Genomic DNA, 20,542 nt, shown 5'->3' with positions numbered 1-20,542 from the left:
GTAACAACTTCTTGATCAGAACCAACCAGGGATGTATTTGAACCTGCAACCTAAAGGGGAGCCACCCAGTTCCCAGATATTTGCAACTGTCCCTCTTATTTGCTCAGATAAAAAGTTATACAAAAATATAAGAGGCAAAGAAGGACCCTCATTCAAATAGTAAATTCTTTCAGTGATGGCCTGCGTCCTCCGTGACTGTGAGATGAGTGAAAGATATTCAAGGGGCCATGAATGAGAGCTGAGTTTAAACTGCTTTAGTTTTCACCATCTTGTGGAAGGTGCAAGGACAAGTGCATAAATATTTACGGGGGCCCTATAGGATCTTGGGCCAGAGCTTACACTCACATTGTAATATTAAAGTTTGAAGATGTATGAAAAATAGATGGATGAACAATCACTACAGGTATCATAGAATATCAGGGTTGGAAGTGACCTCAGGAGGTCATCTAGTCCAACCCCTTGCTCAAAGCAGGACCAATACCCAATTTTTACCCAAGATCCCTAAATGGCCCCCTCAAGGATTGAATTTACAACCCTGGGTTTAGCAAGCCAATGCTCAAACCACTGAGCTATCCCTCCCCCCAAAAGTCCCTAGACGTCCCAGGAGTAATTTAATCTTTTGTTACTCTCTCCTTTCCAAGACCCTAACCTGCCCACCCTGTCTTCCCATCAGTGCCTAGGGCAAGTAACTTATTGTTTACATCTAATGGGCAGTGAAGTGTCTTAACTGGGCACGCACATAACAGAAAAGGGAGGGGGAAAGAAGGGTTACAAGTCAGAGGAAGCGGAGCTTAAGAAAATGTGGGGGATCAGTTGCCAAAGAGACAGGGATAAAGGGGAAAAGAGGGAGAAGGCCAGAAAGGATATTGCCAACTTGACTTTGGCACATGGGTCACAAGACCATTCAAATTTGGCCCAGCTGCCCCTCCCAGTGCTGCAGCAGAAGGAGACCTGCATCTGCAGCCCAAGATGCCAGCCCAGAGTGCTGGAAAGAGAGAACCCCTGCGAAGACCAGGAGAGGAGCAGGTTTTGTCCTCCCTCCTGGGCAAGTCAAGCCCTGGCAAGTCCCAGGTCTCACCGCTATTTTTGAAATAAAATGTTGGCAACCCTAAGGGACAGGGGCCTTGGCGGAAAAGGGAACTCGGAGACAGTGGGAGGGGCCAGGGCGAGGAAGGGCGGAGCTGGAAGCAGCAAGTGGCGGAGGGTGCCCAGCAGAGGACTTGGCTGCTTTCTCCCTGCACGGGATCGGTGCCTCCGCAGGGAAGCAGGGCCAGGCTTGGTGCCAGCCCCCCAGCCCGGGGAGGCAGAGCGGGCGCAGCAGGTACCCAGCCGGGGAGCGGCAGCGCTGAGCAAGGAGCCAGCCTGGGGAGCCGGAGCCCGCCTCTGCCCTTCCGACGGCGGCAGCTGGCGCTGCTCGGTCTCCTGCTCCGCGCGGGGGCAGCGCCTCCGCTCGCACGGTCACCTCGGCCGCCTGTTGCCTGCACCCGGGAGAGGCGCCTCCGCCTGCCCGCAACTTAGAGCGAACGCGCGCGGGGCGCGGCGGCAGCGTCCCTCGCCGGGGACCCCGGAGGCGGTGCGGTCCCGGGGCTGGCTGCGGGGCTGGGGGCTTGTGCTGGTGCCCGTGGGGCTGGGCGGAGGCGAGGCAGGCGGCGGGGGAGCGGAGCGCCGCAGGAGGGGGCGCGGGGCGGGAGCTGACCCAGCTCTCCGGGGACCCGCGGCGGAGGGTGCCGCCCGCTCCGGGGTGCCGCGGGGCAGGGGCAGGATGTGAGGAGCCGCCAGCCCCGAGCCAGTCCCCAGCCCAGCGCCCGGCACGGCTCAGCATGAGCGGGATGAAGGCGAAGGACTCGAGGGCGCCTTCCTCGGCCAGGGACGGCTCGGTCCGGCTGCAGGGCCGCCCAGAGCTGGACCCCTTCCGCGGGGGGGCGGAGGCCGTGGACATCTCCTTGCACGGGCTGCTCTACCCCAAAAGCAGCGCGGAGGAGGAGGACGAGGAGGAGGAAGAGCAGCAGAGGCGCCCAGAGGGGGAGGAGAGGGGCCCCTCCTCGCAGCGGGAAGGCAGCGGCTCCCCGCCGGATAGGGATGCTCTGGACAGCGTCCTAGACACTTTCTTGGCTCCCGCGGCCCACGCCGGCTCGGCCAGTGCCCCCGCGGCTTGGTGCCTCTTCGGGGCCGAGCTCCCCGGCGCGCTGATGAGCCGCCGCTCCGAGCACCAGCCGGGAGAAACAGCCGCCGCCCACCAAGACAGCCCGGCTGCAAACTCGGGCTCCGTGCCGCCTCCGGCCGCGGCCGCCTCCCTTTGGCCGGGCGGGGGCACCCCGGCAGCCGCAGCCAAGCTGCCGCCCCAGCGGGAGGGCGAGGGAACCGCGGAGAGCGCGGGTGGGCCGCGCAGTGCCCCCGAGGCACTCTCCGAGGAAGATCACGGCTTTGCCTCTGGGGGCCCCGCTGAGCAGGACGCCGGCTCCGGGAGCAGCCTTGCTCTTGCCCCTGCCTTTACCGCTGCCCCCGGGAGCTCTGCGGCTGCAGCAGGGCCCGGGCAGGATTTCCTCCATGTGCCCATCCTGCCCCTGAACTCGGCCTACCTGGCAGCTAGGACTCGGCAGCTGCTGGATGTGGAGGAATACGAGAGCAGCCTCTTTGGCCGTCGTGCGTCCCCCACCTCCACCCCCCATGACTTCGCGGACTATGTCTATCCCCAGCCCGACTCAAAGGAGGAGCATTATAGCTACGGGGACTTCCAGCCAGCTCTAAAGATCAAGGAGGAAGGAATTAGTGCCACCACCCCCTACTTGGGCACCAAGACCACTCCAGCAGAAACGTGCACAGACTACAGGCTGGCCGCTCCGCAGCCGAGAGCCAGCCAGGAGTCCTCCTCTCTCGAGTGTATCCTGTACAAAACTGAGTCTTCAGTTCTGACTGGGCCCTATGGGCCGCCGCACTGTAAAGCATCGGGGAGCTCAAGCTGTATGGTTCAGCGGGACAGTCTGCCCTCCACATCAACAGCCCCTCAAGCCCTTTACCAGCCGCTCAACCTGAACGGCCATCAGCAACTTGGCTTTCAGACAGCCGTGCTCAAAGAGAGTTTGCCCCAGTTATATCCTCCCTATGCCAATTATATTAGGTAAGATTTAAGGTTACATGCATCTACAGCAAACGGCACTAAACCTTCTTCTTTTAAAACAGATTACTTTTAAAGACACACATATTTCAAAAGATTTAAGTCTGCATTTTATAAGCGAATTTGGGGGGTTGATCTTAACTTAAAAGGGATGATTTATGGTGTTATCTTTTAAACTGACCTGGCAAACAGTTATTGACAGTTTTTAAATAAGATGTTACTGAGCAAGGTATTCAGCTGATCTTTCTGCCATAACACTTTTTTGTGTTAAGGAGATTAAATCACAGAAGTTATGCAGAAAGCAGACTTATAGAAAAAATACAGACTTCATCTAAGTTTTTAAGTAAAATGAATTTCATATTAAAGGAACATTGCACCGATTAGAATAAGTTTTACAATAAAAAAGGGAAGTTCCAAAAAATGTGTAAGACATTGAAACATGACAAAAAAGAATCAAAGAGACTGAGCTTCACTTGATCAAAACTGGGACAGAGCTTTTAAAATAAATATATGTAGAAATAAGACAAATATATTTACATTTGCTACATTGTTTGTGTCATATTTGAAATTTTAGTTCTTGTCAGAAGAAACTCCACTTCATTAAATCATACTCTTGTGACAGTGAAATTTTAAATGCTTTTGTCACAAGTTTGACCTGTGGATCCTACAGAGACTATATTACTGTATAATGGACTAAGAGGTGATAACTTCTGAACAGCCATAAATGGTGAATATTTCATGATTTATATGCAGGTAACTTCTGTATACACAGCGGTATATTTTACAAGTAGATATTATGTTTATATTTACATATTTCTTTAAAATGCATGTGCATGATTTTAGGGGAAAACCACCCAATTTCAAAGCAAAAATTAACATGACAATGTGTCCAAAATTCTGATCTAGCTTATATAGTAATAAGTCGTTAAATAAAATTGTTCAATATAACTTTTATATACAGAAATACTACACATTGTTAGAATATTTACTAATACATTAAAGACACTTCTAGTTGTTTAGTAAATAGCTATTTGCTAGCTAAATACATCAGTTTCTTTAGGCAGGCAATATATCTGGAAGTAATTCTTCACTATCCCTTTTGTGTTCATTAAAACTGGTTACAAGTAAGAACTCTGCTAATGAATTAGGAGATATTAATTTGATATTTATTAATTTTCTATGTAAAGTGAAGGCCAGTTTTACCAGTTGCCTAGGAAAAGGGCTGCTGAAGTTAAATTAGTTTCAGTTCAAAGCAGTTTATTATTATTTTAGATTCAGCAACTAGAGAAACTTGCACAGGAGTAATTTTATTCACATGAGCAGTCCCACAGAAGGATCAGGCGTCTATTTTGAAGACCCTAGCAAAGAGCCTAGCTTTTCCGTCTACTATCTAAAATGTGTTAAAATACAACTTGCCCTCTACACCAGGGTTTTTTAATTACTTAAAACATTTTAGCTAATGCATTTTACAGATATGCCTTTTATCCAAGACCCAAAGCAAAAACAGCAAAAAGTGCTGGAGTGGCTTTAGTCACTTTTCTTCTATCCTTATCAAATTTGCTTTCAGTTTTAAAAGACAACTGTTAGGATTGTAATTTCCTTTAAAACTGTATAACCCAGACTGACAGTGAATCTTCTTTACAAGTCTGTTTCATTCCTGTTAATTTTCTTTCCTTTTAAAGGCCAGACACTGAAGTTGGTCAGAGTCCTCAGTACAGTTTTGAATCATTACCTCAGAAGATTTGTCTGATCTGTGGTGATGAGGCTTCTGGTTGCCACTATGGAGTACTTACCTGTGGAAGTTGTAAAGTCTTCTTTAAGAGAGCAATGGAAGGTACGTCAGATGCTTTTGTTTCTAATTGTCTGTAATAAAACTTCCTGGGGTACAGTAAGCACTTTATTTTTATCTAGTTTTAGAACCGGTCTTTGTAAATATTATTGCAGTCATGTTTTGTCCCTGAGAAAAAGATTCAGATACTTGCAGTAGGTGGTAAATTCCTTCTTAGTTATTTAATATTAATACTATTTGCTTTACTTATATTTATTATCCGGCTGGTTTTATTTTGGGTTGTGGATTTGGCAGAAGCTTATAAAACCTTGCAATTCTTTATCTGTTACAAACTTCATGAAATGTTAGCAAATACCAGTTTCACTTTAAAAATATTTAAATGTTGCTGCTTGGCAACAAACAGCCTCGGCATGAAACTATGTTCTTTATGCAAATAAAAACTCCCATTGGCTTCATTCTCTCATTAAAGTCAGTGGTAGTTTTTCTTGCTTATGGAATGCAGAATTGGGCCTTCGAGTTTTAAATAATAATAATTTTAAAATAGTTGTTTTGCTTTCTACTCAGGACATGAATAAGAAAATCAAGTCTAAGATGTTAATAAAACAGTAGTTTTATATTACCTTTGAAAATAGGTTGGTACTTAGTTGAGAATGTGTGTTTGGTTTCTCTTTTTAAATCAAATGATATATGTGATCCTGCATTCCTTATGTACCCAAAATGCGCACGCACACCTGCTGAAATAATTAATGTGTACAAAATGTAAGATTAGACCCCATATTTTTTCTGACACTACCAAATGCTACATAAAAGAGTATATACTCTTCAACAGTTTTACCTTTTATCTTTTATGTGTTTATCCTCTCATTATCCTCTCATGTCAAACTAAATACTAGAGTACTGCATATACACAAACCCCTTGCTTATAGTATATTTCTCTAATTTGTATTTGATTTGTTTTCTTAAAATCAAAGTTGTATAATATGTTTCTCTGACATTTCATATAGTTTATTAACCTTTATATAATTTAATCTTCAAAGGAAAGAACATCTGAATGTGGGGAAGAAAAGAATTAACATAGTTTGCTAGATATAACGCTAATTTTTGGTCTGTAATTTGTTGATTAGTCTATGTGTGTATTATTCTATAAGTGTCATATCTTTAAAAAGTCAGTCATATCATAAAGATAGTTGGAGCTTACTAGGTTAGGCTCCAATTCAGGAAAGCACTTAAAGTCATGTCTGAATTTAGGCACGTTCTTCACTGACTTGATTAACTCATTTTCTTGATTAGGTTACATAAACAAAATGAGTTTACTTCAGTTTTAGCAATACCCTAAATACGTCAAATACGTATAACAACAGCTCAAGCAAGTGAAATTTTTAACAAGGAATCTAATTTAGAAATGCCACATTTTAAAAAGAAATTTTTTTTAACTTCATCCCTATACAGTAATGTTGTTGTCTTTGACTAATATTTTTTCTTTGGTTGATTGGTTTCTTTATGAACCGTTAAAATCAGCTGGGTACAAAGCCGGTTTCCAGTTGTATTTGCCCTAGTAGGCAACTCTACTCAGAAATGTATTTTATTACCATTTTAATATAAAAGCACTGCTGATAAATGTTAAGAACACTTTATGAATAAAATATTAATGAGCCTATGGTGGCAAAGTCTTCACAGTCATAGATTTTTAAAGCCAGAAGGGACCACTGTGATTAGTCAGCTCTGCTGAATAACACAGGCTATATAGGACTTCCTGCTTCAGTCCAAGAGCTGTGCTTCAACTAGAGCATATTTTTTAGAAAAAACAACCAATCTTGATTTAAAAATGTCCAGTAATGGTGAATCTACCACTTCCCTTGGTAAATTGTTCCAATGGTTAATGACTCTCACTGTAATAAAACAAAAAAAAGGCACCTTATTTCTAATCTGAATTTGTCTAGCTCCAGCTTCCAGCCACTAGATCTTAATAGCTTTGTCTGCTAGATTGAAGAGACCTCTGTTATCAGATTTGTGTTCCCCATTTTGGTACCTATAGATTGTGATCAAGTCACAATCTTTTCTCTTGGATAAACTAAATAGATTAAATTCCTAGAGTCCTTCACTGTAAGGCATCTTTTCCAGTCTTTAATCATACTTGTGACTCTTACGAAACCCTCTCCAATTTATCAACATTCTTCTTAAAGTGTAGACACTAGAGCAGGACACAGTCTTCCAGTATTGATTGTACTAGTGTCAAATACAGAGGTAATATAACTTCTGTACACCTACTTGATATTCTCCGGTTTATACATCCCGGAATGGCATTATCCCTTTTGTTCACAGTGTTGCACATGGAGTTCATGTTCAGCTAATTAGCCACCGTGATTTACAGGTCTTTTTCAGAATACTTGCTTTCCATGATCGTGATCCCCCCGATCCTAGAAATATAGCCAACATTCTTTGTTCAGAAATGTATGACTTTACATTTGGCTGTATTTAACATACATAGTTTGCTTGTGCCTAGTTTACCAAATTGTTCTGAATCAGTGATGTATCCTCTTCGTTATTTACACTCCCCCATTCTTTGTGTCATTTTCAAACTTTAACAGTAATTGTTTATGTTTATAATAGGGTTTATAATAACCTGGGTCATATTATTTACCCTTTTAAAATATTGGCTTGATCTTAGCTTTCTTCCAGTCCTCTGGAACTTCTCCACTGTTCCAATACTTACTGTAAATCAATATTAATGATCCAGCAAGCACCTTGGCCGGCTCTTTTAATATTCTTGGAGGAAAGTTTTAAATCTGCTGATTTTAAAATGTCTAGCTTTAGTAGGTGCAATTTAACATCTTTCTTAATCACTGTTGACATGGAAAGTATTTCACCATCATATGATATGAATATTTCATTTGGCTTTATTCCAGCTACAGAACACTTCTTCTGTTTCTACGTTATCATTGACAATGGAACAGTATCATTGACAATGGAACAGTATCTTTGTTAGCATTCTTGTTGTTCCTAATATACTTTAAAACTCCTTATTATTGTCCTTAACCTTGAGAGCCATAGAGTTCTACTTTTGTCCTTTTGCTTTCCTTATCAATTTTCTACAATTCCTATCTCCTGGTTTGTATTCATTACTATGAACTTCTGCTTTTTACCATTTGTTATACATATTTTTTTCAACTTTTTATAGCTACTTTAATTTCTCCTCTAAGCCAAATTGTTGTTGTTGTTTAACTAGTGTACTCCTTTCTTGATTGTGAACTTTTGAACATTTAGTAAAATATTTGTAAACAGTTATCAGTTTATCTTTCATATCCCGTTTTGGACTTTATTGTGCTAACACATAACAAATGTAGTCATGTCATGATCACTTGTACCTAAACAACCATTAATTTTAGTTTTGTGATCAGTTCCTCTCTGTTTTTCAGCATCATGTTTAATAGGTGTTCACTCACATAGAATGTAAACATAAGGTGATCGATATCACTGTTTTCCTACGCACAAAGGCTTTCCAGTTTAAGAGTATTCAATAAATGTGAAAAGAATGAATGTGAAAAATAGGTGTTTGTACACACTCTTATGTGGACAACACAATGTATGCTTTATGTAGCATCTTCGTACTTGCTGGTACAAAATGTTTTTATCATAACATGAGAGATTATTGTTTTAATTATGAGATTTCAGGTGTGGAAGAGTGACTCAGAAAGTTGGACATGACAAGTGAAATAGCAGTCTCTTGACTACTGAAAGTTAATGGGGAGGAAAACAGAAAGGAGTCAAAAGGCTGGATGTGTACAGCGAACAGGATGGACAAGTAGCTAGTTACATAGTCTGACACAGAGGTTGCAAGTTTATGGTGATTTTTTAGTACCAGGAGTTCAGTCCTGAATTTGATTGAGAGCTGGATAGACAGTCATTAGAGTTGCTGAACAAGGGAGTAATATGTTCCCATGTACGGGCAAAAGGATAGCCCCCTGCTTTCTATATAGCTTAGACATAATGATCTAGCTCACTAACTTCAGCTATCGCAAACCAGTGTAGTCAAATAATTTGTCAGCAAGAACAAACACTCTAAACATTATACTGAAAATACAATACAAAATAATAGTTTGCAAGTTCACAAATGGTAAGTATGTAAATTGAAAACCAGATATGTTTTTGATGTAAAAATATGCTACTATCCCCATCATTTCCTCATCGGGGATGTAGCATTACCTTTATGAATTTTTAGGTACTGTAGTACTATTCTAGACACAGTTATTTTGTTTTTAAAATAACAATTAATGAAAATAAAAGACTGAACTTCGTGAATGCAAGTTCACAGTTACAACTCTGCTCTTCATGCATTTTTCATAAAAATATTAATATGATAAATTAATGCATTATTAGGAATAGGTGGCTGTTATTATTTCATAGCTTTACTTTATTGATATAACCCGATTCCTACACAATGACTGATATTGCTGTTTTCCTCCACATAATGTGTGTATATAGCAACTGTGTAATGGAATATGGGCAGAGGAAGCCACTTAGCAAATATGGGTTTGACTGTCTTCTGGTTTTTTGGTTTTGTTTTTTTTAAGTAATTTCTGTTCTAAAAGTTTCCAAGTTGAACTGTGTTGATAGCTTCATCTTTAATTATCTGTGATGGTCTTTTCCACACACAAATCATTTCCTGCATACAGAATTTTCTTCTGAATCCAATTAATAAATTGAAATTCCTTTTTTAAAACAACTGTTCACATATGGAAACGAGGGATTTATCTGTTATCTAAAAAATTCTATCTATTCAGTTTTTCATTAGGCGAAATATATGTCTTACCATGCATAAACATCAGTATGAACTATATTCTAGTAAATTTGAATAGATTAGAATTATTTATGCTAGTTAGATTTGTTGTAACTATATATTTTAGTGTGGCCAGCATATAGATGCATAAATTTTAAAGAAGAACTAAAACTGTGTGAAGAGCCTTAGTGAAAAGACTATATAATATAAATGTAGAATGAAACTGCTTTAGGAAGCATATTGGCAATGAATTGTTCAAATAAATGTGATTGCTCTTGTGCAGAGTTTAAATCATTTTGGTTCTCAGCTTTTCATTTGTCAGTTAACAAGTCTGAATGTTGGGCTGCTTTGTAGAATATGTATGTTTTGCTCTTATCGGAGTTCTGAAGAGGAGTAGCTTAACTGTCATTTTCAAGGTCAGCGAATTAGAAAAGCATTCCTTTCACAAACATAAACTTCTTTGCCAGCCTGTGAAATAGTAAATTTTGTCCAGTTTTCAGCACTGCTGTTAGGCAAAGCATCTTTCAAGAAACATAGCAACAAAACATTTTTCACATCATTTGTACATTACGGTGTCTGGATGCAGGCAGTAAGGAGTCATATTCCAGGGTGGAGAGATTATATTGTAGAACACTGTTTTTGGCGTAGCATGCACAGGTTTGAAACCTTCTGAAAATAAAAACTTCGGTTGGGGAAAATTGTATTTAGGTGCAGCAGATGGGACAAAGGCTAGTGTTGATAGGGAGTGGAGGGAGGAGAAAAATGTAAGGATAGCCAAGAGTTAGAAGTCTGTATCTTCATAAAAAAAAAACTCTTCACGAGTTAGGGATGATTTACTTTATTCAGTTATTTGCCTAGAAAGGACTGTTTCCTAAGTTGTGGTTTTTTTACTTCTTATTGTACAAACTTGGACAATTTCAAGAGCTTTGAAGAAGTGCTCTAAAACATAAAAGCCAATATCCTCCTGGTAGCAAGAGAATCACAACAACTACAATTACTTACTGTCATTTAAGGAATTTTAAATGTAAAAATGGATGCAGCAGGTCACAGTGGCTGAAACTTTCTTCTGTTGGTGAGCTGACAACCAACATATATTTATCATTCATAATGAATGCTTGGAAAGGAACTTTTGAATGGTATCAAATAACTATATTCAGGATATTTTCTAAGAAACTTACAACTGAATAGGAATTTAAAAGGTGCTGTCAAATGGGCTGTGTCTTTGGTTTGCAGCTGCATGAAGTTCTAGTCTGGAACAGTAGAAACAATAAAGAGCATGTGGGCTAACTCTTTCTTCTAAAAATTTTCAGCAACTTAATTGCCAAATTGAGATATTAACAATATCTTATAAAAAAACTGTCTGCAGGCAGGTCTACATTAACTACAATGATTGTGCAATGGGAAGGGTAAATTTAGTTGTCAGATGTTTTGGAGAGGAATTAAATGTTTAGATTTGTTGAATCCCGAACTTCTACCATTTGCTGCTCATATGTTGCCTCTTGGCAGCTCGCATTCATGCCTTTGATTTTTCAAGTGACCCCTTGCAAATGCTCTAGGTATGCAAAGAGTATATAAGTTTAGTTAGACCCCAAATAATATTGCAAGTTCTATCTTTTCTCAATGAAGTTCTTCGTTTTGAAAATTTTTTTACATCAGCTGATGTCACATGTTTTCCTTTGGCGGCTGCTGATACTTACTTCATCACGCTAAGGAAAAATAGCTGCCTGCATCTGAAGGGTTTGAGACTAGTAAAACAGGTCGTATTGCAGCACGTATATGGGGAAACTGATTATTGGTTTGTTAAGACACTCTGTTTCAAAATAAGTCTAGTAGTTGCACATCTGCTTTTTTACAGTTTTTAAATACATTTTGAGTTTAGGGTGGGAGTGGGTTGCTGTGCAGGTAATTGCATATGGGGACAAGCTCAAACAGATGTGGTAAACAGTTCAGTCACCTGTCAGTTTCCACTCCCCTTCTCCTCTTGCCTGAGTTTAGCAAACTCTGCCTTTAGGATTGCTGATGCCCTGGTCATTCTCTGCAAGTGGGGAGCTGTGGGCTGAGGTGGTGGCTTCAGGCTCTGCTGGGATTGATCTGTGCCAGACCTCCTCCAACTACTCCATTCAGAAACTAGCTATTGCACTGCCCATCCACTCTGGTAAAGTTTCTCAGACTGTATGGCCAGCTTCATAATGAAGGAGGGATTCACCACAAGGAAAAAAAAACAAAACATGCTATGCATAAGGAATATTACCAGACTAAACACATTTGTTCCTCCCTCCCCATATGAATATAAATAGGCATCTAAAACAATAAGAAAATGAATAAGATGAAGGCCTCTTCTGGGAGTGGAGCATTATGGATGCAGCATTTGGGAAGGAGCTGGGGTGTTAGGGCTGCAGAAAAAACTCTGGCCCTGTGGTTGGAGTGGCAACATGGAAAGGATCTGCTGCTGCTCTGTGGTCAGGGTGAAAATTCCCCCTGACTCTGCAGAGATTCCCAGTGATCAATTCAGTTACATAGGGTCAGTCTTAGGAACAGGATTTGGTCTTGCATGTATGGCAAGCACTGAGAGTGCTGAAATCTCTGTGAACTAAATACACTGTGAGTACCTAAAGTTAAAAGGCAAAGGTGCTTTTCGTTCAAGTGTGCAGCGGATGCTGAAGTTAGTATTGTAATTAATATTATATTTTGCAAGTGACCAAAATATTCTAGGTGCCTTACAAAAATTCAAATAAATTTTAAGATCTGACAAGTTTAAAATCTTTAATTTTAAGCTCCAACAAGTTTAAAATCTAACCTTGAAATAGTACTCCAACTGACGGTAAAGAAAATGTCAGGGAGAGGGAGGGGAAGGATGCCAGTAACAAAGATAAAATCAACACTAAGACACAGATATACATCTTGGCAGTGTTGCTAGTTTTGTTATTTACCTTTCAACCTCCTCAGTTCCTGCAAGCAAGATGGCAGAAATAGAATTTGTAGGAGGAATTTGAATGAGGCGTTACAGTTGAATGAACAAGGACTCAGTTACACCACATTCAGTGTGAAAGACTAATAGCCAAAGTGACCGACAAAGTTGAAAGGTGAGCTAGCATTGCATAGTTTGAGCATCAACTTGGTTCTGATAACTTTGGCAATTACAGATTGTTGCTAGTGTTAGGATTGGAAATGGAAGTGATACTGTTGTGACTGGTCATTATTGCTGATTTATTGTGTGGTGAGTTGCACAAATGCGAGCTGTTCTACTTTTTCCTGAGTCCACCTTTATGCAGTCTGTGTAGTGGCAATGCCACCTATTATACTGAACATCCTGTCAGATGGAACAGAAGTCATCTCAGGTAGTGCAAAGCCGTTTGGTTTACAGAATTCCAACAGGTGACTCTGGTCAGACAATGACTAGGCACAGCTAAAGATTACTTGGCTTTTGCAAGACCAACTGTAACTGTTTCGGTGAGATGGCATCTGTCAAACAAGGCTCTGTATTTTTCCTACAACACTGGTGATGTGCTCATGATGGATATTCAGATAGTGCTTCGAAAGCTACTGAATTGCATCTCTTGCTGTCATATCAACAGGCTGCAGAGGCAACAATATATATCTCCAGCCTAATGTTGGCTCCCTGACTGTGTGTCCATGTTCACAGCTGTTATGCTTTTGCAAACAACTGTTGCTTAATGCCAGTTAAGCTCTCAGCAGATACAAATTAGTCTTTATATTAAGTATTGTAGCCAGAATACAGAGAGAATTGTATGGAAACAAGTGGCAAGCAGTTGTTTGAGATCCAGTAGTTCTCTTACTTTGATCAGATAGTCGTGGATAGCCACCACTCCACCTTCATATCCGTACTAAAACACACATTTTTTTCTGACTGTAATCGGCCTACTATTATAGTGTTACTAGCACACCCACAATTTACCTGATGCCTACGAGGCAGAGTGAGTAAACCTGTGCTCCCATGCTCCTCACGGCCACACAACCCCATGTTCTCTCCCTGCAATCTGGAGGAATTAAATAGTTGTGTACTGTAGCTGACCCTGATCCTGCCTTGCAATTCACTGGTGTAGACAGACCCCAGCCAGTTGTGCAGAGGCCCATTGTCAGTTAGGTCATCTGGAGTAGGAGCTGTTCTTTGCTATTTATTACTCTCTTCTTCTTCTGGTGTACAATTTTTTCAGTCTTTGTTACTTTCTGACTGGGGTAGTCTGTCCCATATTGGCCCACTAAAACTGTAGGATGGAATTGTGGATCATAGACTCATATAAAATAAATGAGAGGTGGAAGGTCAGGAAAAGAATTATGAATCCAGTGTGTGTATGAAAGGGCTTTATCTTAGTAATGTGTTGTGATTTAAATATTTGAGAGTTTTTCCTGGGGGCGGTTAGTGTTCATAGAAGTGTATCGTGTACACAAAGTAATTCAGATAAACTGAACACAAAAGGCTGTTCATTCCCTTGTTTTATACACATCCTTTCACTGTCATCAAAATTCTGTGACTGTGGAGCACTTATGATGACTACATAAGTGCCATCTGCAAAATATGCTGCCATAAAAAGGGCAAGAGAAATTAAATTTAAAAAGTTAAAATAATGTTTTTGTCAAACGATTAAACTGAAAACTAAAAGTTCTATTATGTTTTTAATTCACTCTGCTGTACACAAAGGTTTATAGTTTTCAGAATGCTAAAATTCTTGAGACCAGGATCAAGTAAGAGTCTTAGTTCCTTTTTTATGATAGTTTCTGCTTATCCAAGAATCTTAATAATGCTTTAATTTGCTTTTCCGCTTTATTTAATTCAATTTAACCATCAAAGTTAATGCTATGTTAACTCACATTAGCAGAGTTCTTATTTCAGTTTATTCTCTCCTTCCTTTCATAGAATCATAGAATATCAGGGTTGGAAGGGACCTCAGGAGGTCATCTAGTCCAACCCCCTGCTTCAAGCAGGACCAATCCCCAACTAAATCATCCCAGTCAGGGCTTTGTCAATGGCTTTGACCTTAAAAACTTCTAAGGAAGGAGATTCCACCACCACTCTAGGTAACTCATTCCAGTGTTTCACCACCGTCATAGTGAAAAAGTTTTTCCTAATATCCAACCTAAACCTCCCCCACTGCAACTTAAGACCATTACTCCTCGTTCTGTCATCTGCTACCACTGAGAACAGTCTAGATCCATCCTCTTTGGAACCCCCTTTCAGGTAGTTGAAAGCAGCTATCAAATCCCCCCTCATTCTTCTCTTCCGCAGACTAAACATTCCCAGTTCCCCTCTCCTCATAAGTCATGTGTTCCAGTCCCCTAATCATTTTTGTTGCCCTCCGCTGGACATTTTCCAATTTTTCCACATCCTTCTTGTAGTGTGGGGCCCAAAGCTGGACACAGTACTCCAGATGAGGCCTCACCAATGTCAAATAGAGGGGAATGATCACGGCCCTCGATCTGCTGGCAATGCCCCTACTTATACAGGCCAAAATGCCATTGGCCTTCTTGGCAACAAGGGCACACTGTTGACTCATATCCAGCTTCTCGTCCACTGTAACCCCTAGGTCTTTTTCTGCAGAACTGCTGCCGAGCCATTCTGTCCCTAGTCTGTAGCGGTGCATGGCGTTCTTCCTTCCTAAGTGCAGGACTCTGCACTTGTCCTTGTTGAACCTCAGCAGATTTCTTTTGGCCCAATCCTCTAATTTGTCTAGGTTCCTCTGTATCCTATCCCTACCCTCCAGCGTATCTACCTCTCCTCCCAGTTTAGTGTCATCTGCAAACTTGCTGAGGGTGCAATCCACGTTAATGAAGATATTGAACAAAACCGGCCCAAGGTCCGACCCTTGGGGCACTCCACTTGATACCAGCTGCTAACTAGACATGGAGCCATTGATCACTACCCGTTGAGCCTGACAATCTAGCCAGCTTTCTATCCACCTTATCTTCCATTTATCCAGCCCATACTTCTTTAACTTACTGGCAAGAATACTGGGGGAGACCATGTGAAAAGCTTTGCTAAAGTTAAGGAAAAACACGTCCACTGCTTTCCCCTCATCCACAGAGCCAGTTATCTCGTCATAGAAGGCAATTAGATTAGTCAGGCATGACTTGCCCTTGGTGAATCCATGCTCACTGTTCCTGATCACTTTTCTCTCCTCTAGGTGCTTCAGAATTGATTCCTTGAGGACCTGCTCCTTGATTTTTCCAGGGACTGAGGTGAGGCTGACTGGCCTATAGTTCCCCAGATCCTCCTTCTTCCCTTTTTTTAAAGAAGGGCACTACATTAGCCTTTTTCCAGTCATCTGGGACCTCCCCCGATCACCATGAGTTTTCAAAGATAATGGCCAATGGCTCTGCAATCACATCCGCCAGCTCCTTCAGCACTCTCGGATGCAGCGCATCCGGCCCCATGGACTTGTGCTCGTCAAGCTTTTCTAAATAGTCCCGAACCACTTCTTTCTTCACAGAGGGCTGGTCACCTCCTCCCCATGCTGTGCTGCCCAGTGCAGCAGTCTGGGAGCTGACCTTGTTCATGAAGACAGAGGCAAAAAAAACATTGAGTACATTAGCTTTTTTCACATCCTCTGTCACTAGGTTGCCTCCCTCATTCAGTAAGGGGCCCACCCTTTCCTTGACTTCCTTCTTGTTGCTAGCATACCTGAAGAAACCCTTCTTGTTACTCTTAACATCTCTTGCTAGCTACAACTCCAGGTGTGATTTGGCCTTCCTGATTTCACTCCTGCATGCCCGAGCAATATTTTTTTCTCTTCCCTGGTCATTTGTCCAATCTTCCACTTCTTGTAAGCTTCTCTATATAATGAAGATATTATGCTTTAATTCTTGTGCAAAATTTCATGTTAGGCACTATTATTTTTTTAATTAACTAACTAAACAATATTCTTATTCTGAAGTTTTGTCACCTCTACCCTGTTTAGTTGATACTATTACAAATGAGACAAACTCTGGAATACTTAATCATTTAACCCAAAGAACAGCTCCTGTTTAGTGCATTTGGAGACTTAGAGATATTTAATAGATTGTTGTACACTTAACTACTTTATTTTGGCTAGTGAAAATGAAGGCACTTGCAGCAGCATTTGAGAAAGAGTATGGAGCAACAGAGGAGAGTGTAAAGCTAGATAGTTGAAAAGGGAAGTAGAGAGAGAGACAAAGTCTATGAAACAAGTTGAAGCAAGTCCAGGGTGAGTTTAAAAAACAAAGATTGAAATTTTAATTGTATCCTGAAATGAATGAAAAGCAATAAAATTGTGTGGGGTGTGTAAAAGTGATAAGGAGGGGAATAATATTCTGTTTATGCCGTTGTCTGGAGAGCTGGGATTTGGGGATGTATAGAGAAAGGAGTTGTGATAGTCAAGACAGCAAGTGGAGATGAAAGTTTCAAGGCATTGGAGATCTGAGAAGGGAAGGAGAGTGCAAAGTCAAGGATGATGCCAAAGTTGTGGACGTTAGCGGCAAACTGGCTGTTGGAGCCAGGGAGGGAAAGAGAGAAGTGGTTGCTTGAGAATTTTTCTCTCACTCTAGAGAAAACATTCTATTCTTTTTTTTTTTTGGACATTTAGATTAAAAGTTGAGACAGAAATGAAAAGTTTATTGTAGAATTAACCCATGAAGGCTTCACAGGAAGTGGCAGTCAGGGATCAAAGAATACAAAGAACACAGTCTCTTTGTGGCCTCACTGAAAAATTGCAGGATTGTTCCTTACAGTACATTTTCTTCTATTTTATTCAGTCTAGGTTTTGATATCTAAAAATACTGGGCTTCCATCATTTCCCTTAGTAAATGTTTCTACTGCCAAATACATCTCCATGTTGGAATTTCCTGATATTCAGTTTGCATCTTCCTACTGTAATACAAATAATTAATAATTACAGAGGATAAACACAGTCAAACCAAATAAATAAAAACATAGGGAAGTCCAATATTTGACATGCTGCAAATAAAATCTACTCAAGTAAATATTTTAGTATGCTCACTAATAGTTTCTACAAGCTTTCCAGGTGGTTCATCCCCTAATTTTGAATTAACCAACCCTCCAGGATTGCCCTGGAGTCTCCAGGAATTAAAAATTAATCTTTCATTAAAGATTATGTCACGTGATTAAACCTCCAGGATTATGTTCATCCAAAATTGGCAACCCTAACCAAATACCTTGCATATTTTTCCTTTCCTACTCACACGTTCTGTCCTTCAGTGAGATGCTGGAATTTAAATATAAAGGTCAAACAACTAATTACATTTCTCAGTGTCTAGTTTCACTTAACTGTAGAAACACAAATATTAGTGTGAGATAATGATTAGGCATTTGTATTTCAGATTAATCTGTGTCAGTGAAATCGATTTATGTTCTTCAGATAGACATAAAGTTATACAAAATAGAACATAACCATGTTACTTAACATTTCAAAAGGTAATATTCAGGTGTGTCTGGTAGTAGTCATCTGTGTCAATTATATAAGTCACTTATTTTAGACTCAGTTATATCAAATGCTCATTGATTTTTTTGGTACATTAATTATAGTAATTTATTGAAATTACCTGTAAAAATCCTGACTCAGGAGATTATAGAACATATTAAACATGTTAAAGCAGAGTCTGAAATTTTTCCAGAGTGGACGCAATAGAATCTGAAATTAATGGGTCAGACTTAAGGGAACTGGATATTAGTGGAGTGCAGAAATCAGATGGTGGCTAGTAGGAGGCTTCTCTGAAGTTCGCTGTGTTGATGCATCCATATAGAGTTGATATTAAGTTAGGAAGGACGAGTGCTATTCAGTCTTAGAAGGCGACTGCTGCTTGTTCTACGGTCTTGAAGATAAGGAAAGAAAAGTTTTAAGTCTGATATTAGGAAAATGATATGAATAGTAAGAGCCAAATTGGTGGGCAGCTCTAAATGATATGATAAAAATAACAGTCAGTCTACATTAGCACTAGAACTAGAGGAAATTTCCCTAAAATAATCAGTGTAGACAAGAGCAAAGTGACTGTCCAATGAGTAAAATAGTACTGTGTGTAATTTGAATAATCTTAGTCTAGCACCTTGCTTTTGTTCAGTTAATCCTTCTTCAGTTATTCCTTGTCTTCTCACTGGCAAATGTAGGTCATTTATTTATTTTTTTATTTTCATTTATTATACAAGAAAGAAATGCCTATCCTGTGGTCTGGATACTTTTACCATACATGAATACAACATTTTCTGAAATCAGAAACCTCACTGCATTAGCCTCTTATAAGTGAAGCATAGTCCCAAAGCCCACTGATATTAACACTGAAATCCCAGTGGATCTTTTTTGCCATAGGCGGTCTTTGTTTCTCTATTTTACTATTGAAATTTTGGAGGCATAAGGGAAATATCTAATCAATTATATTGATAAAGCTGATAATAAAGGATTTACCGTTCACAACTAATACCCAATAGTAGTTAATGGATTTTAAATTCTAAATCTACTTAAGCTTGTGAAAATGAAAGACATTCCATATCATAGCTCAGTCAAATGGTTAACCCTTATTGATACCATTGCAATGCAAACCCAACTTCAGTGTCTCCTAGTGGCCTCACATACAGATGGAATAGGAAGGATGGCCAAATAGAACCCTATGGAAGTAACTTCAAGTGAGAAACCGCAGGGCAGATAAGCGGTCTTCAGTAAAATATGTGAAGTATGTGTTTCTGTAGCAGTTTTCTTGGTACATTTCCATTTTAAAAATTAGTTCAACAGTACCATCTTGAAGTTTTAGCATGGTACGTGCAGTAGACCTGCTTCTCCACTCCATTATATCAGTTTTATGCCTGTGCAACTTGATTTACACTGTCATACAATAGCATTGGAACAACTTTTATACTGTGGGTGCTGAAAGCTACTGAACAAAACTGTAAACCCTGTATATAATGGAAACCACTTGAAGCCAGGCGGTGCTGCTGGACGCCCCTCAGAACCCCTAGTTTCAGCACCCCTGCTGTCATAAAATTATTATAAAATGAGAAGAGAATCAGGTCTATTGTATGTAACATGGAGGAGGATTTAGTTACAGTGAACTAAAGCAACTTTACTCCTGAATGAAACCATCCACCCAAGGGTGTATGTGGAGGTTAATGCACTTTAATTTATGTGAATTAACTTCACATCTTTAGTTGATTTGCCTTAACTTTCTTGAGCGTCACCATGTAGCTAAATTCTACTAACTGAGGCTTCTACCTTTTGAATACATAGTTTCTAATTGGAAATTTGGGAGTTAACGATAAGGGATTTTTCCCTATGCTTTTAATAACTAAAAATCACAGAACTGATGTGGTTCAAATGTCCAAAAATAATTACTTTTTGGTTGAGACTCAGCATGGATAATTAGACTGGAAGAGGAATTTTAAAAAGTATAGGCCTGTGATATTACCATCTTCTACTGGCTCTGGTCAGATTACGCAGGGTAAGATAGGTCAGGCCAGAAATTGGATAAGAAACCTCCAAGGAACATTTACTGAAGATGCAGCAAAAAAAAATGTGTTGGTAATTTGGTACATTGCACTCTTCTCTTTTGGTCACAACTGTATCAGTGCTCCAGCTCGCACTACAGTCTTATTTATGAGACATGAAACTGAGGTTTTACTATTTATGGATATAACTTTTTTTTTAAAGTTGTATATGCTGGTATCATGGATACATTTTAAACTTTATTCTGAGTATGTGTACCTAAAATCTACTTACAGCACTCTTGAACATATAAGAAGATAATCTTACAATTATATAGAATTCTGCTCCATAAAGTTTCACAAGATAGCATCAGCTTCAGCATTTTCTTGTTTATCTAAAAGATACAATTTGATGATTTAAGGAATATGGGCCATGTTGGACATTGTCATAAATATAAA

General features: G+C 40.2%; 1 protein-coding gene across 1 annotated transcript in view; it reads left to right on the top strand.

The window, feature by feature from the left end:
• The first annotated feature begins 1,176 nt into the window (after nucleotides 1-1,176).
• PGR (progesterone receptor) overlaps nucleotides 1,177-20,542 on the top strand; it is a 54,075-nt gene continuing 34,709 nt past the window's right edge. Inside the window, exons 1-2 of the mRNA XM_084613384.1 lie at nucleotides 1,177-3,118; nucleotides 4,798-4,949. Coding sequence (XP_084469510.1) covers nucleotides 1,821-3,118; nucleotides 4,798-4,949 — 1,450 coding nt within the window. The 5' untranslated portion in view covers nucleotides 1,177-1,820. The remainder of the gene's footprint in view (nucleotides 3,119-4,797; nucleotides 4,950-20,542) is intronic.

The sequence above is a fragment of the Lepidochelys olivacea genome (genome assembly GCF_965140295.1).
Source record: "Lepidochelys olivacea isolate rLepOli2 genome assembly, chromosome: 1".
NCBI lineage: Eukaryota > Metazoa > Chordata > Testudines > Cheloniidae > Lepidochelys > Lepidochelys olivacea.
Note: the sequence above shows the minus strand (reverse complement) of the source record. Positions and strands in the feature narration are given on the sequence as shown.